This window comes from Carettochelys insculpta, chromosome 17 (assembly GCF_033958435.1).
Source record: "Carettochelys insculpta isolate YL-2023 chromosome 17, ASM3395843v1, whole genome shotgun sequence".
Taxonomy (NCBI): Eukaryota; Metazoa; Chordata; order Testudines; family Carettochelyidae; genus Carettochelys; species Carettochelys insculpta.
Genome location: NC_134153.1, coordinates 9,598,168 through 9,614,004, shown reverse-complemented (window position 1 = coordinate 9,614,004; position 15,837 = coordinate 9,598,168). Strand labels below are relative to the sequence as shown.

General features: G+C 48.4%; 1 protein-coding gene across 3 annotated transcripts in view; it reads right to left on the bottom strand.

Annotated features, from left to right (window-relative positions):
• LAMA5 (laminin subunit alpha 5) overlaps positions 1-15,837 on the bottom strand; it is a 178,643-nt gene that overhangs the window by 65,632 nt on the left and 97,174 nt on the right. For all 3 annotated transcript variants that reach the window (XM_075012169.1, XM_075012170.1, XM_075012171.1), the window contains 11 exons: positions 15,415-15,530; positions 13,284-13,402; positions 12,304-12,394; positions 11,459-11,593; positions 10,710-10,772; positions 8,761-8,901; positions 7,131-7,268; positions 5,382-5,516; positions 3,343-3,477; positions 490-627; positions 155-207 (listed from right to left, as the gene is read on the bottom strand). In XM_075012169.1, coding sequence (XP_074868270.1) covers positions 155-207; positions 490-627; positions 3,343-3,477; positions 5,382-5,516; positions 7,131-7,268; positions 8,761-8,901; positions 10,710-10,772; positions 11,459-11,593; positions 12,304-12,394; positions 13,284-13,402; positions 15,415-15,530 — 1,264 coding nt within the window. The remainder of the gene's footprint in view (positions 1-154; positions 208-489; positions 628-3,342; positions 3,478-5,381; positions 5,517-7,130; positions 7,269-8,760; positions 8,902-10,709; positions 10,773-11,458; positions 11,594-12,303; positions 12,395-13,283; positions 13,403-15,414; positions 15,531-15,837) is intronic.

Genomic DNA, 15,837 nt, shown 5'->3' with positions numbered 1-15,837 from the left:
CTTCTCTATACTGTGGGAAGCCCTGCAGTGCACCTGGAGCAGGTGGTGTGACACAGTAAAAAATATGGAGACCAGATAAGAAAAACAAGTGAGGTTTGCAGGAAAGAAAACACAGAACAGCCCAGAGAGAGGAGGGGGCGTGTGATATACTCACCCGGGAGAGGGAAGGGTCTGCAGTTGCTAACCCTGCGGGGTTACAGGAGCCCACTGCAAGGAAAAGCACAGCTTGTAGCAGGTTTAAAACAGACCCCTTAATGCACGGATCTGTCCTGTGTGCACACATGAGAAATTGTTCATAGAGGAGACTGTCGGGGAGGCTTCTTTTGTGTTTCCGCTTTCACTGGGGCCAGGACTGGTCTGCGTATTTATTAGCATGGTTTTAAATCCATGCTCCAAGTGTTGGGCAGTACGTACAGCTGAGCTTGAGGGTGTAGGGGGAAGCCCCACACTACCTAGTCATACAGTGGGAGGAAGGGAGAACAACGCTACCTTCGCAGTGTGGAAATCCATATGCCCCTGGCATGCAGGTATCACAGCGCAGACCAGCGACTTTGGGGCGGCAGCTGCACTGTCCCGTTTCCTGATCGCATGTGCCATGGAGAGAGCCCTCTGTGGAGCACTGGCAAGCTGCAGGTGAGCAGGGAAGGATGGGCATTCAGACAGAGCTGGAAGGCAGCTGGGACTCATGGTGCAGATTAAAATACAGGATTTGTTCTAAATAACAAAAACCAAAGCGGGAACTTGCTCTCTAACCCACCCTCCCCACTATATTGGTGCATTTCAATTAGAGAGCTCAAAATGGGGATAAGAGAACACATATCACTGCTGAGTCAGCAGCAGGAACTGAACTCAGGAGCAATAATCTGAGAGCAGGAGGAAAAACAATGGAGGATTTTCAAACTCCAGTTTTCCTCTCTCTCTCAGTTTGTCTATTTTTTAAAAGTTCCATTTGCACATTAGCTATTTCTTTAGATGAAAAAAAAAAAGTGGCAGCTGCTCCCCCATGAGACAGTTTGATCCAAGCCTCCAGCCTCTTCAAAGCCATTGTGCCGGCATCACTTTTTGCTGCAAACAGTAAGCCAGCTGGCTGCCACCCAGGCTTCCACTTTTAGCCCTGTGCAAAAGGAGCAACGCTGCTGTTTTGTTGCTTCAGGGAAATTGTATCACAGAACGTTTTTTAATGAGTGGTAAGTTCTTGCTGGGAGGCACAAGTGTACAGCTGGCTTTCCAGTCTGACTGGTGGCAGGGTGGAGGAGGAGATTATGCCCAGGGCATGACAGGGATGGTTAATAATACACAATGCATGCAGCCACCTGCACTAATGCAGGGGCATGATTCACATGAGTTAAAACCTACCCTCTGCGCCTGATCCAAAGCCCACTGAAGTCCATGGAAAGACTCCTAAAGGTTTTAGATCGGGCACCTTGCAAGCAGACCCACTGAAAATCAGGGCTGGATGGAGGAGTTACTTGAAATTGACCTGAATCTCATTTAACTCTCACCCCTTTTCCATGACCGTAGTGCCACTGCCTTCAGCAGATTTCTTGCAGATTTAAGTTGGTGCAACTGAGAGCAGAGTAAGATACAGGCTGAACCTCTCTACTTCAGCACCTGTCTAATCCTGACCAGTGCCAGACAAGAGAATGTGCCAGACCTTTAGCAGTAAATTACAGCATGGAACACTGAGCGCCAGGACTGGTGGCTGGAAACAATCTTTACGGGACTGTAGGAAACTTGGGCCACACACAAGACAGGCGCTTATTCAGCTAACTAAAATCATGCTGGATTACAGATGTGGCCAGTTGAGAAAGTTCCGGATTACAGAGGTTCAACCTGTGCAGTAAGGGGCTACTCACTGGGAATACAGCAGCACTGGGCACTCAGGGTACATCTACACTGCAGTACAAAAAAAGCCCAAAGAAACTGCCTTAGAGCCCAGATCAAGTGACTCAGGCTCACGGGGTTCAGGCCAGAGGGATAAAAATTGCAGCGTAGACATGCAGACTCCAGCCTGAGCCCCAATGTTTACACTGCAGTTTTTACAGCCCTGCAGCCCAAGCAGTGTGAGCCCAAGGCAGCTGAACCAGGCTGGCCCTGGCATGCCACAGGTCTTTTAGTGCAGCGTGGGTGAATCCACAGGTGGCATTCTGATCCCTGCACAGGCTATATCAGAGTGCTCAGACAGCTGGCATATCTGGAGAGCAGGATGTTACTGGGAGGTGTGCATTTGCTCCAACTGAACCATCTGGCTAACTGATAAAAACAAGTATTGACATGTTGCAGTCTTCAGCACAATTAAAAAGATCTTTATCTCATTTAATAAACCTTTTATAAACGCCAGTCTGAACAAGAAGTTGGTGAAGGGTACAGTGCAGTCTCCAGGCAGGCCTGCTTTACCTTGGTGGGGTTAGGTCTCTTGGCTTTTCAGCATTCATCATCACCAATTAACCACAAGTTTGATGTGCAAGAGCAGTGAGAACTACCAGTCTGGCCCTCACAGAACCAGCCTGGGTTTTGAGCCCCCTGAAGTTTGCGGCCTGGAGTTTGACTCAAGGAACTCAGCTGAAATGAGGGTTTTACCTCAAAATCATGCAAAACCTCTGAGCTCAACAACTTCTGCTTGAGCCCAGATATCCCTCCTCAGCCCCTGAAACCTAACTCAAGTGGAGAGATATATCTGTGAATCCCAGCGAGCCTGCTTTAAAGCTTTGCTTTCAAAGTGAAATCTAACCACGCTTTGGCACTTCATTCTGAAAGCACTGCACAGTACCAAACATGTTACTTTATAAAGCTAATGGATTACAAATGGCCAGACACTGGAACAAACTGGAGTAATTTAGTGTGCATTTCTCCTTCCGTTTTGGGAGGATAGGGCTATAATTCTGCCTTTGGTATGTACCATGGAAATTCAGCTCCTGAGTTATATTCTGCAGGTCCATTTTCTAAAACATTTCATGTACTTGAGGGCTGGGACACTGGAATGTGCAGACCTAGGCGCTGGTAATTAACAGTTACAAATGAACTCTATGGGACAGGTACCACGGCCTTAGGATTAGCCTTAGCAATTCACATGTAACGTGCAAGAGAAAATGCTTCTGTGAGATAATGTATTTACTCCAACAGGGGAAGAGTAAGTAATAAATACTGACTCCCTCTATAAGAAAGGTCCAGTCTGAATTCTAATATGAAGCTGGGACCTGAGGAGATATAAGAAGAAGTGGGCAGGGGAAAGCCAAAGCAATGCAAAGCAAGTAGCAGAATGCACCGTTTTCTGCCTGGTACATACTGCTTCTGCTCTGCAGGAAGGTAGACAAAATCTTCCATGTGAAGAGAGTTACTCACATGTGCAGCTGGGGTACCCATAGAATCCTGGTGCACACTGGCCACAGGTGTGCCCAGCATAGTTGGAATGGCACTGACACTGACCAGATGGGCTACAGCTGTTATCCACCGAGCCCCGGGGATCACAGGAGCAAACTGCAAAGGAGGGGCACACAAATAAAAAAAAGTATGAGAAGCAGCACTAGCAAGCACAGAGACCAAGATTATGTCTATACTTATGGGGGGTCAACACACTGCAATTGATCTTCCAGGCACTGATTTTGTTGCATGTGTGAAGACATGGCAAAATCGATCTCTCTGGTCTCAGCTGTCAAACCTGGTACTCCACGCTAACATGTAGAGCAAGGGACATTGGCGTGAGCCTGAAGGTTCATGATCTACACTAAGGAACAAAGTCGATCCTGATATGTCGATTCTGGCTATGCTAATAGCATAGCTAGAATTGCGTATCTGGGATTGACTTTGATCCCTAGTTTAGACCTGGCCATATATCGTAACTCTTTCATAATTGGCATGCTATCATCCAGAACTGTCAAATAACTGGCATTTTAACCATATGTAAATTTTAGTTACATTTTCCATAAGTACAGTATAGTGAAAATAAATAAATACAGCAAATACAGAATAAGTTTACAGTATACAGTGCTACTGTAAATAAAGTACTTTACATACATTTTTATTTGTTTCTTAATATCTAACCTGGGTTCTCTTTAGTGTTATTCACTGCTAGGTATACCTCTATTGCAACCTCCCAGTTCCGGGGCTGCCGAATATGAAAGATTACAGTAATTGGATCAGAGTCTTTTCACCTCTGCATCACTAATGGTGTCGATCCAGACATGATTTGTAGCCATCTCCCAGACAGTTAGTCTGTGATCCAGGTGCAGTGAATGACTGTTCTCTCCTTCTTCAGTGCTCAGTGGACACATCCCTAATCACTGCAATCTGCGCTTCTTGAGCCAACAGTCCATCAGAAGAGGATTTCCCAACATTTGGTACATTCATATGAGGCCAAATATCAGGGAAAGCCCCTCTGCCAGGACATCCCTTCCGCCTCGCAACACAAGGTGTGCAGGGATGTTAGCCGAACGTTCCCAACACGGCAGACTTCAGCTTGCAGTCTAGACACAGCCATACAAAATTCATGATAGTTTCTATTTATTTGGCTCCATCTGAAAGCATCTGTGGTGGGACATGGAGGCATAATACCCAGAAAAGCAGTTCGGTTGTAACACAGTCAGAGAGAGATGGCACAGGGAGAGAGGGTAAAACTTGTAACAGCACAGTCTGCATGGACCCATCAGTCTCTTCCAGGGTATCTCTGCAGAACCGCTCCCCAGAACTACGTTTGCTTCTCAAAAATCAGTCATGTAGCATGTTAACAACCAACAAAACAATTTATTAGGTGACGATCTTTCATAGGGCAGGCCCCACAAAAGCTCATCGCCTAATAAATTATTTTGTTAAAGTGCTACAAGATTGCTATTTTGTTTTGTTAGCATACAGACTAACATGGCTACCTCCCTGTTACTATTCTTTAAAATCATCATAGTTCTATGGGATGCTTCTCTCTCAAGTCACAACCAAACCAGGAAAAGGTCTCCAAGACTTCACAGTCCATTCAAAACTCAGCAACAGAAAGAAGCTCAGGAGGTGAACGTGCAAACAAAAAACAATGCTAGAAAAGAGTGCCAGAAGTTCTACTGAGGAAGACAGGTTATGTTCTAAACACTGGCACCAAATCAAGCCTGACATCCAGATCAAGCCTGCCCTGTTTATAGTGCAAACCAAAGGGATCTGGGCCAAAAATTTAAAACTGACCAGTGAATTCGGGTGCCCAATTTACAGCACCTCAAAAGAGCCCTGATTTTCTGAGGGCGGGAGCTCACCATTTCTGGTAAGTCAGATCCTACTAAGGTGTCACTAGTCTGATACCCAAAACCAGAGGCCCTCAAAATCACTAGTCCTTTGTCACTTGCTGACACCCAATCCCATTCACATCTCCTCCCAACCCCCCAGCGCCACCGACTCCGCCATACCTTGACACTGAGGGTAGGAATGGTATCCCACACGGCACTGGTCACAGCGAGGCCCATCAAACTCAGGCCGACAGACACATCTTCCAACCGAGTCACAGCCTCCAGGCAGCGTCCCCACAGCACTGCACCCACACACTGCAAAGCAGGGAAAAGCCAGTGCGGAAGTGTTCGGAGCTATGTCGCTGAGAGCACGAAGCAAAGCTCCAGGAACAAGAGGGAGGAAATTCTTAAGCTAGAGCAGGAACATTGACACTAAGTGCCTATGAGGCGTGTTTGGGTGCTCGGCTCAGTGCTTGAATACTGAGGGCAGGTCTACAATTGCATAGGTGGAATTGATGTATTTACAATCGACTTATCTGGCTGTCCACACAGAGAGGTTGATGGGAGAAACCCTCCTGAAAACCTCCCTTACCCTTCATGAGAATGAGGAGTACCAGGGTCAACTGGCAAGTCCTGATGGTTTGATTTAGTGCATCCCCCACTAGGCACACTCAATCGAACCCTGGAAGATTGACCCTGATCCAGGATAGATGTACCCTGGGTTTCTGCATGCCTCCCTCAGCTCCCCTTTCTCCGTCACATCAAGCTGTTTCTCTTTACGGCCTATCTCTCACATCGGACTGAGATGTCAGCTCCCCTCTCTAGTTGTCCCCTGATGTATCCAATTGCCCACCTGTTACATTTTCACCCAGCTGCCCAAGTCTGGGCTCAAAATAAACAGCTGGACAACCAATGCGCTTTCCTCCTTCAAACCCTTCCAAAAACTCTCCTGTGCTGTGATACCTGTGCTGGTTATCAATGTTGCCTGTAGGCTGAGAGCTTGGCCGGCCACCCAGGAGAGATTCAGGTGCCGCCCCGCTGATCAGCGGAGCACCCACAGACACCCACAGTGGGCAGCCTGTGATGCAGATGCACGAGACTTGGTGCACATAAAATTTATTCCACTCATGGGTGGAAAGACTTTAGAGGGAGCACTGCTGCTTAGGCTGTTGGTGGGCTGTGAAGAACTACTCCCCCGCTAACTAACACTGTCTGTTGCCTTTTTCTCTGCTGTCCATCCGTATACACCCATTGCTCCTGTCTTTTACCTGGATTGTAAGGTCTACAGCTCTGTGACCATTTTTTTGCTCTGCATCTACACTGTGCCTAGTACAACAGAGTCCTGGGCCATGACTGGGCTCCCAGGCATTATTAGAATACAAATAATACTTAATAGTGTCCAGGCATAAGCGACTCGCTGTCAGGAGGGTGACACCTGCTCTCTTACAAAGGCAAGTGGCAGTCATGGATAATGTGCTTTCTACCACTACACAAATACAGGTTGAACCTCTCTGATCCAGTGCCCTTGGGACCTGACCAGTGACAGACCAGAGAATTTGCTGGACCATGGGAGGTCAATATTGTTTAGCACATTACCAACACTTCCACTGCTTACTGGGCTCTTAGAAGACATTCAGGGGTAAATTACGGCTAAATAACAGCGCAGAACACTGAGACCCAGGACTGGCAGCTGGAAATAAACTTTATGGGACCATGGGAAACTTGGACACACTCATGATAAGCAATCGTCCAACTAACTAAAATTGTGCTGGATTACAGATGTTGTCAGATGAGTGTTCTGGATTAGAGAGATTCAACCTGTAAATAATACTAAATTCAGAAAGCAAATACCTGCCCCACCCCGCCCCACCTTGGCCCTCCCCAGGACAGGAAATCCCCCACCTGTGAGAAGGAAGAGGTGTTACGCACATTGGCAGAGAGGGTAGCTGAAGTAGCCAGGAGCACACTGGTCACACGAATACCCTTCAAATCCCGTTCGACACAGGCACTGGCCAGTCTCACTGTCACAGGTGCCATTGTACTGGCCGGGGCCTGAGCACTGGCATGCTGGAAAAGAACAACGGGCCCATGTGAACAGCTGCATCTTCTTGTCCTGGTGATGCAGGAGGAATCAGGAGGCACCTCTGCCATTTTACAGCAATGGCTAATCCCAACACAGCACCAGGCCACCTCTTAGAGGCTACAGAGATTCATACTCTTTGGGGTGACAAGCCAAGATTTCATTAAATGACTGTAGCATGGGGATGGTGTGTGTGTGTGTGGGGGGTTATCCTGAGGCACTTTGCCAGCGGTGGGGTTGGTAAGGTATGTAGGGGTGGGAGGGCAGAAAAGCCACGGGGCCAATGCTCTGTCCTGTCCCGAAGGCCAAGGTCTGCAGGAGGTCTGCAGGGGCAAAATTTAGGGCAGCTCTGGACTCTGCTGTGAGAGAAGCCTCCAGATTCACAGTTCTTGGGGTTAAGTCTCTCAGTCCCTTTATGAATAAGCAAGAAGTATCACCTCTCTTCACAGCCTGGAAGTTGGCTCAAGGAAGTTGGCTAAAATGCTGGTTTTACCTCAAAATCAGGCAAAACTTCTGAGATTGAAAAATTTCTGCTTGAGGCCCTGAAACCTGACCCAAGTGCAGGCCCTGGCCCATAGCCAGTTTCCCTCCTTGTGCTCCCTCAAGCATCCTGCCTCCTCATTAGCATTTCTCACCCCATCAGCCTGAGCAGAAGCTGGGAGGTCATGGATGGAAGGAGCAGGTGGAAGGACCCAGGAAGCAGCACAGGAGTCAGAGTTGGCAGGTGGGGGTGGAAAGAAAATGATCGGAGCTTCAGGTGTACGTGGGAGACAGGGAGAGATCAAGATACTTTCTCCGACTCAGCAAGAGACCCAGGAGCCCTATGCCGGCGGAACACAAGTCTGTACACCAGCCTTCCGAAGATGCGGGGCTGCCCTAGACCAGGCCAGAATAATAAAGTCTTGTGCGTGAGAATTACATATATAAGATTCCTCCCTTCCCTTCCCACGCCCTTAAAATTCAGTCCTGAAGCTGTCTAGGTGTGGGGATGAAGAGGGTGAGAACACTTCAGTTCCATAGGCCTTTGCTGATGCAGTGCGCTGAACCCTGAGCAGCCAGCAATGTCTCTCAGGATGCAGAAGAGGATGATATAAAATATAAAGACATTTGAATGGAGAGAAGAGGGGAGACTGTAACCCAAAGTGACCCATCAACTTTGGGTAGAAATACAGGAGTTAAAAAAGAAGAGAGAGGATGGCAGTAATGCATTTACTGTCGTTGTATCTGAGCCCACTGTTCAACTGATGGGGAATTCCTGCAGAGTTCCCCACAAAGGCCAAGGGAACCCAGCCACGTCAGGGCTGTTCTGGTAAACCTCAGAGAAAGTCGTGGGAATGGGTGACTACAAACAGGCCTGAGGAATTCTCCTGTCCCAGAAGGGAGAGGGGAGCATGCTTCCAGCTGCAACTGTCAAAACAGCCACCAGAGACATTTGCAAAAACATCAAGGAAACTGGCTTGAGAGTCCCATGTCACTCACGCTGGCAACCGGGTCCGTAGTGCCCAGGGGCACACTGATCGCACTGAGCTCCCTGGAAGTTGGGTTTGCACACACACTCTCCCCTCTGAGAGTCTTTGCGGCAGGAGTTCCCTTCCGTCCCAGCGGCGTTGCAATCACAGTCTGCAAAGGTGCGATAAGAAAGACAGAAGGCACTTAGTGAATTTCCACCACCACCCAGTCTGGGCTAGTGGGCAACACACAGCGCAGGGAGCCCGGGAGGACTCGATTCAAACCCCAGTTCTGCCAATGACTCTCTGCCATGCCAGCTCTCTGTGCATTACAGCAGGAACTCTGGCTAGAATGCCCTCTGTAAAATGGGGATGAGGCTTTGTTCACAGGGGGTTGTGATGAGTCATTACAGGACAGCTGTATTGCCCATGGATCATGGGAATAGACCCTGTAAACCTTCAAATCCTCAAAGCCAGGCATGAGCAAACTTTTTATGTCAGGCCCTACTTTTCATCCCTGCAGTTAGCAGGACCCCCTCAACCTGGCTAATGTAATCCAAACCGATGGAAATTTCTGTTGTATTCAAAACAAAACAACCCTTTTGGCACGTGTAAGAAAATGAGTGAGCAGAATGTAAAGACTTTATGGATCGGTATGTACATGTGACTACACATAGATTAAAACAGTAACTTATTTCATCATTTTAAGGAGATGCATGAGCCTGAGACCCAGCAGCCAACCGTGCCACGTCCCACATTAGGAAATTTCATATCCCTTCCCTAAGGGGGCCCCCCCACTTTGCACACCCCTGCTCAAGGCAGCTGCTCTGGAAGGTTTAAGGGCTGGCTCATCGCAGCATCTCCCAATTACTTGGTGCATGCTGGTTTCCCCAGGGCTGAACAGCTCTTCAGAGTTCCATAGAGTGGGGGCACACTCGAATGCTAGCACAGCGGAGCTCAGTTATGTTATATTCTCTCTGTACCTGGCTCTCCCTGGTATGAGAAAAGGGGGTGAGAGAGGGAGAGGGAGGCAGAAGTTTTATTTAAAGTGGGGAAGGGGTGAGAACCAGAGGGAAAGAGCGACTCCAGCTCAGCAAAGAAAAACCTGTCTGGAAAATAACAGAGATTAAAATATCAAAGGGAAGAAGAGGGTTATCTGGACTAACCGTGAAACAATGGAGAAGTCTGTGGGAAAAGACTGGGGAGAGGAGTCATGAGCTGGAAGGGTCAGAATTCTGTCCAAAGAGAGGCCAGAGGAAGGGGAAGAGAAAGGGCACAAGTGCAAATACAAGAGGGAGCAAATGATTTTACGCAGAACTTTGTTCCCAAGCACTAAACTACCATGGTCATATGGTTCTGGGCTACAGGCACCTGCCTGGCCAGACTGATTCACAGCAGAGGAGGGTGTTGGCACAGACCGTTGAAGCCTACCCAGTGCCTATGAATATAAAATAGGCACAGATGCAGGGAAAGGATGGAGCAAGAGATTGGGACTAGGGAGCACCCAGCTCAGCTCCCAACCCTGCTCCAGAATCCTTGTGAGCTTGGACAGGTCCCTCCATCGCAGCCTTTAAGGCCGGACAGGACCATTTGGACCATCTCTTTTAACCCTGGTAGTGCAGGAGGTCAAAGAACTTCCACAGAGACTCCCGCATGAAGCCCCACAATTGCTCTGTGCTTCCAGTCCCCCACTTGTAATACAGGAATAATGGTATTTCCCTTCTCCACCCCTTTGCCTTTTTGATTACACCTGTAAGCTCTTTGAGCCAGGGACAGTCTCTTCCAACGTGACTCGTCAGGGCCTGCCAGAGAGGGACCCCGACCTCAGTTGGGGCCTATGTGTGACAATGAACAACTATCATTATAAATCGCAGTTGGGATCGGCGGAATCTGCAGGAGGGCTGTAAGACCGACCAATCAAGGATAAGTTGCAGTGTATGGAACGATTTCGGAAGAGGCCAGTAAAACAGCAAGGCTTACGTATTATCTGCCCAGCAGGAAGCACCTGTTCTTCAGTATCATTGTGAGAGAAAGCTGGAACAGCTGTGGGGAGAAAGAGCCATTGCAAATATTACATCCCTGCTCAGTACGGGCCCCGAACTGGCACCAGCCCGAAACTCAACAGACTTAAAAATAAATAATCAGCATGTTACTAACATCCCAGCTGGATCCCAAAACCACCTGCTTCCCTACCTAAAAAATGAGGGGTGAAGATGAGTGTTCTCTCTCATTTTTCCCATCCACAGGTAGAATAAAATTTGCTGTGTGCACTGAGGCAAGCAGAGATGTGCACCACCAATAGAAACACATGCTGCCCACTGTGGGTGCTGAGGGCCCTTTGCTAGTCAGCTGGGCAGCACCTGAATCTCTCCTGGACAGCCGCCCAAGCGCTCAGCTTACAGGGAACACTGGTGAAGATCCAGCATTCAGCACCAGGACTCCGGTGCCTACTAATCCCCAGCATCACTACCAAAGCAAGGTGCTGCCTTGGTCTGCGCTCATAGGAGAGGTCAACAGACGAGCAACGTGTGACCTACTGGTAACAGCACAGGGAGAGAGGTGTGCTGGCCCATGCACTGTCTGCAAAGATGGGAGCTCTAAGTTTAGGCTTTCTGGTGCCTTTTGCACAAATGAGGTTTCAATCCTTGTTTCTTACAAACCAAGATCTGAGCAGTTTTAGCTCCCACACATGCCTGTTGACATCCCTTTCATACGACGCTGGAACTTACGATAGCAGTGTGGGAAGTCAGTATACCCCTCTGCACACGAATCGCAGAGCTCCCCGGTGTAATTCGGCTTGCAGTAACAGCGACCAGTGAGGTCCTCACAGGTGCCATCGGTGAACTCTGACTCACAGTTACACCCTGCAGAGCGAGAGCGAGAGCAAGAGCAGTCACTGAGAACTCCCATTACTGAAGGAAACCTGCATTTCCCAGTCTGGGTTCACACAGGAGACTTCTAATTGCAACCACCAGGCTAGGAAGACCGCTATAGGGCTTGAGAGACACACACTGCTGTCCCTTTCTGTCTCTTTACAAGTGTTCGAGCTTGGCAGAGCTTCGGGCGCTGCAATCATCTTGGAAGCTGCCCTGCAGGATCCCACAGGAGGCTGCAAACAGCTGGGCTCTGCCCCTTGAGATCATGCTTCTGAAGGGCTGGGAATTCTGGCTAAGGCAGGCTCTGCTGCAGATCACAAAAGCCACCACACCAGGAGGCAGAATCAAATCCACCAAGACTCTCAGTCAGAATCATCTGGGTTTAGAGATGTGAGTGTTTTGGAAAGTCATCCCCTACTACTGGGTCACACAGGGACACATGTCCATCCCTTTCAGGACTTCAAACACGCATCTACAGCTGATTGCAACAACAACAGTCTTTCTGCACGTGACAATGGCCCTTTTTGAATGTAAGACAGGTGCATGGGTGAGTGTGGCCATGCACATTCTAAGGCTGGCTGAGCCATCAGCCCCTAATGGTAAACAACACCAAACACTCCCCATGGGTCACTCTCATGCAGCTGTTAAATGAAAGTCCAGAAGCCGTGTCTGTAACCTGCAAGGCAGCCCATACTCACGGTAGCAAACGTAGGGTGAGTCTATTGAATGATCAGGGGATCTGTAGTATCCGGGGATGCATCTCTCACAGTTGATGCCAGTTGTATGATGCTGAAAGACAGTTGAGTAGAAGGGCATCAGTTACACTGACAATTGCAAAAGGAGGGAGAGACTTGGTCACCTACCAGGCTACAGAACTGGGTAGCTTTATGACAGGGTAACCTTTGGAAAGTAAATAAAGAAGAGCACAAAGATTGCTCAGACTCACGTGCGGTTGGAAATCAGTCCTTGTGAATCTGCCAACAAACCTGGGCTAGGTTTCAGGTCCATATCTGAACTCAGGCAAATTCTGTTTGGCTTCAGGGTTTCTTATTAAAGTTTGCCAGGTGCCTTGCATTCAGTAAGACAGAATAACCCATTTTGTAAAAGCACGGCTAGCAGTGCACTGTCCACTAAATGATACTTGCTATGAAATTAACAAGTCAAAGGGATTTTGCATCATCGTGGTAATTCTTCAGTTCAGCGCTGAAAGGGGAAGAACACCATGGCATGGATGCTTAAGCAGTGACACAGACAAGTGACAATATCTGGGCCCTGTAAATTGGGGTGGGGTTTCTCAAGAGGAAAACAGCCTAATTGTGCTCCCGTTGAAGTCAGGTCAAACTCCCATTAAGTTCAATGGAAGCAGAGTAAGGTCAGTGCTGAGTACTGATGAAAATCCCACTCATAGTGCATTAGCCAGGCATTTCCAAGGCTACGCCAGCAGACAGAGGCCCACAAGCTACGTCAACACTACTAGCACTGGTACATGTGCCTTTACCCAGATGCCAAGAGCTCAGATTCCCTGGGAAGTTAACAGAAAATGTAACAGCGCCCGACTTGCATATTGCTCACAATGCAGAGCTACAATTCAGGCTAGCAATGCAACCAGGGGAAACAGGACACCCAACAGTCCATCATGTCACCTCCACAACGTGCAATTCCCCCCTCCACAACTTACTTGACATTCCAGGCAGACACCTCCCCCTTCATACTGGTCATCATGATTTTTGCTGGCCTTGTGGCGATCGACTTCAGGATCATAGTAGCAGTCGTAGGCATGACCATTGCAATTGCAAGCTGAAAGTGCAGAGAAAGGAGCTCAGCGGGTATGTTCCTCTGGGTTACTGCTCGCTGTTTCATTGGAGAATAGCAATCTGATATATTTAAACTCCCTCTTCCCCACTCCCAGATGAAGGGATGAGAGGGGCAGAATAACTCTGCATTCCATGTGGGGATGACGCCAAAAAGGGGCTGAAGAACCAGTTAATCACTCAAGCTTTCTGATGTCTCCAGCACACAAATCAGGGCCGAATGCCTGGGGAGAACAGGTTCTGCAGCAGAGCCTTGGCTTTTTCTGCAACCAGAAAGCATGGAGGCATAAGAGTTAAAAATGAAGCCCCACCATAGTAGGAGGGGAGAAAGGGAATTTACCCGAACTTTGGGAGTCTCCAAAGAGGTTTGGTCCATACATGCAGGCCAGATCTCAACTTTATCCAATTACAGACAGCTGAACTGTGACATTCTCCACACAGTGAGAGGGTGTTGGGTGGATTTCTTTTAAAATCCATGGGAGCAACAGCCATCAGCCTGTTGCAGAGTCCCTACAGCTCTGAGATCACATGATTTAACAGAGCTTCATGCTTCACTTTCTCGGCCCAGCATGAATTCCAGTACTGGCATCTACTGAAGGGTTCTGGCTATACAAATAAAGTAGCCTGCGTAGATCTAACTGGAATTTATCTTTAGAGAATCGAGCAGCCAGACGAATGCACAAAGTTTAGGGCAAAAGCAGGAAAGGGACCAGAATTAGCACTCAGTCTTGATCAAGTGGATATCATTGTAGAAGCCTGCACAAAACAGAACCATCAACAACACAGACCAGCTTTTTTCTGTACATCTAGTACATTCACTAAGCCTGCTACCAAAATGCAGGGTGTCCAAAAGGATGATCTGAAGGACTCATAACGAAATTATAAAACCCAGACATGATAAAGCCACCTGCATGTCTAAATCACCAATTCAAATCCCAGCCAGGGTCTTCAGTGAGCAGTTGTTGTTACCACCTGCGGGCATATCTGAAATGGGTAAGGGCTTGTCTCTACTTCTGCGAAGATGGACCCAGTCAGGGTGAGGGTCGATCTTCCAGAGTTCGATTTTGCATATCTGGTAAAGATATGTAAAATCGATCTCTCTGGGGTTGGCAGTCAATCCCCTGTACTCCTTGCTGTCAGGAGTAAGGAAGGTGGACGGAAGAAATGCTCCCGTCAACCTCCCTCCGTGAGGACAGATCTTACAGTCAACTGCAGATACATTGATTCTAACTACACAGTTGCCATAGACCAAGCCTTAGTAATCTCAGTCCCATCCCAGCAGAGAGGGGAACAAGTCATGAAAACAACTCTACAATCAACAAAGCTGCCAGCCACCCCAGAAGAACACAGCCTGATCTCACGACAGGGGAGCCTTCCAGGTCAAGATTGTTGCTCACTCGTGGAGCAGCATAAGGGACATTAGTAGCTCCCCTGTCCAGGCTAGATGTTCTATGGGTAAATACTTTACCTTCCAATGCTGACAATCCAGCCATTTACAGGAGCATTAAATTCCCAACAAAGGCCAACAGACACACTGCCCGTAATGCATACAGAGGAAGATTTAATGCAAGGCCCATCTAGGCTTCAAGAGGATCTGTGCTATGGATTCCTTCTTTAAGCCCCCTGGAGTGCAGAGGGCTGCGTGTGCTGCCTCCCCTGGTGTGGTTGGTCAGGTTCGCAGCTTAGTACACTAGGGCACGTGGCCACACTGGAGGAGCAAACTACATTGAGGCACATTTCCTGCATGCAGGTCCACCACCATCCAGAACTGAAGAGATCACATTTTTACTCACTTCCCCAGAAAACCAGTTCAAGCTTCTTTAGGAAAGAGATTTGACAGCAGGGCTTTGGGGCCGACCACAAAGCTTCCCACGCAGAGGTCGTGGGATGAGCCACAGGGATGTGGGGTCAGTGCAGATCGTTCATTCCATGCTCTGCAACCACATAAAATGCTGAAGGGGGCGGGGAGCAAGAAAAACCCAGCCCCCAACAACTTACGTTGGCATTCATTAGCGTTGTCAGTCATAGCTGGTTTCCAAGGTAACTGGTTGAAGCCAGGGCAGCAACGATCACATGAGCCACCGCAGGTGTTGTGTTGACAATCGCACTGCAGCCTGCAAAAGGAAAGGCGAGTGAGCAGAGCTATTTTCAAGCCACGCTGCTGAATACTGAGAATTCACTCAGGGCAGGATTTGGCTGGAGAAATAACTGGCGTGAGCCAGAAGCAGAAATCCCTTCCCAAGGAAAAAAAATTTTCAAAAATGTAAAAAGTCTCAAACTGTGATAACAGTTAAAACCACAAAAATTTTACTGGGAAGTGATTCTGAGATCAATTCCACATTGGGAGGCCCATAGATCAGCCTGGGCTCTCTGCTTCTATGGCCCCAGAGCTGGGGAACAGGAGGAGAGAAGGGAAGGCCA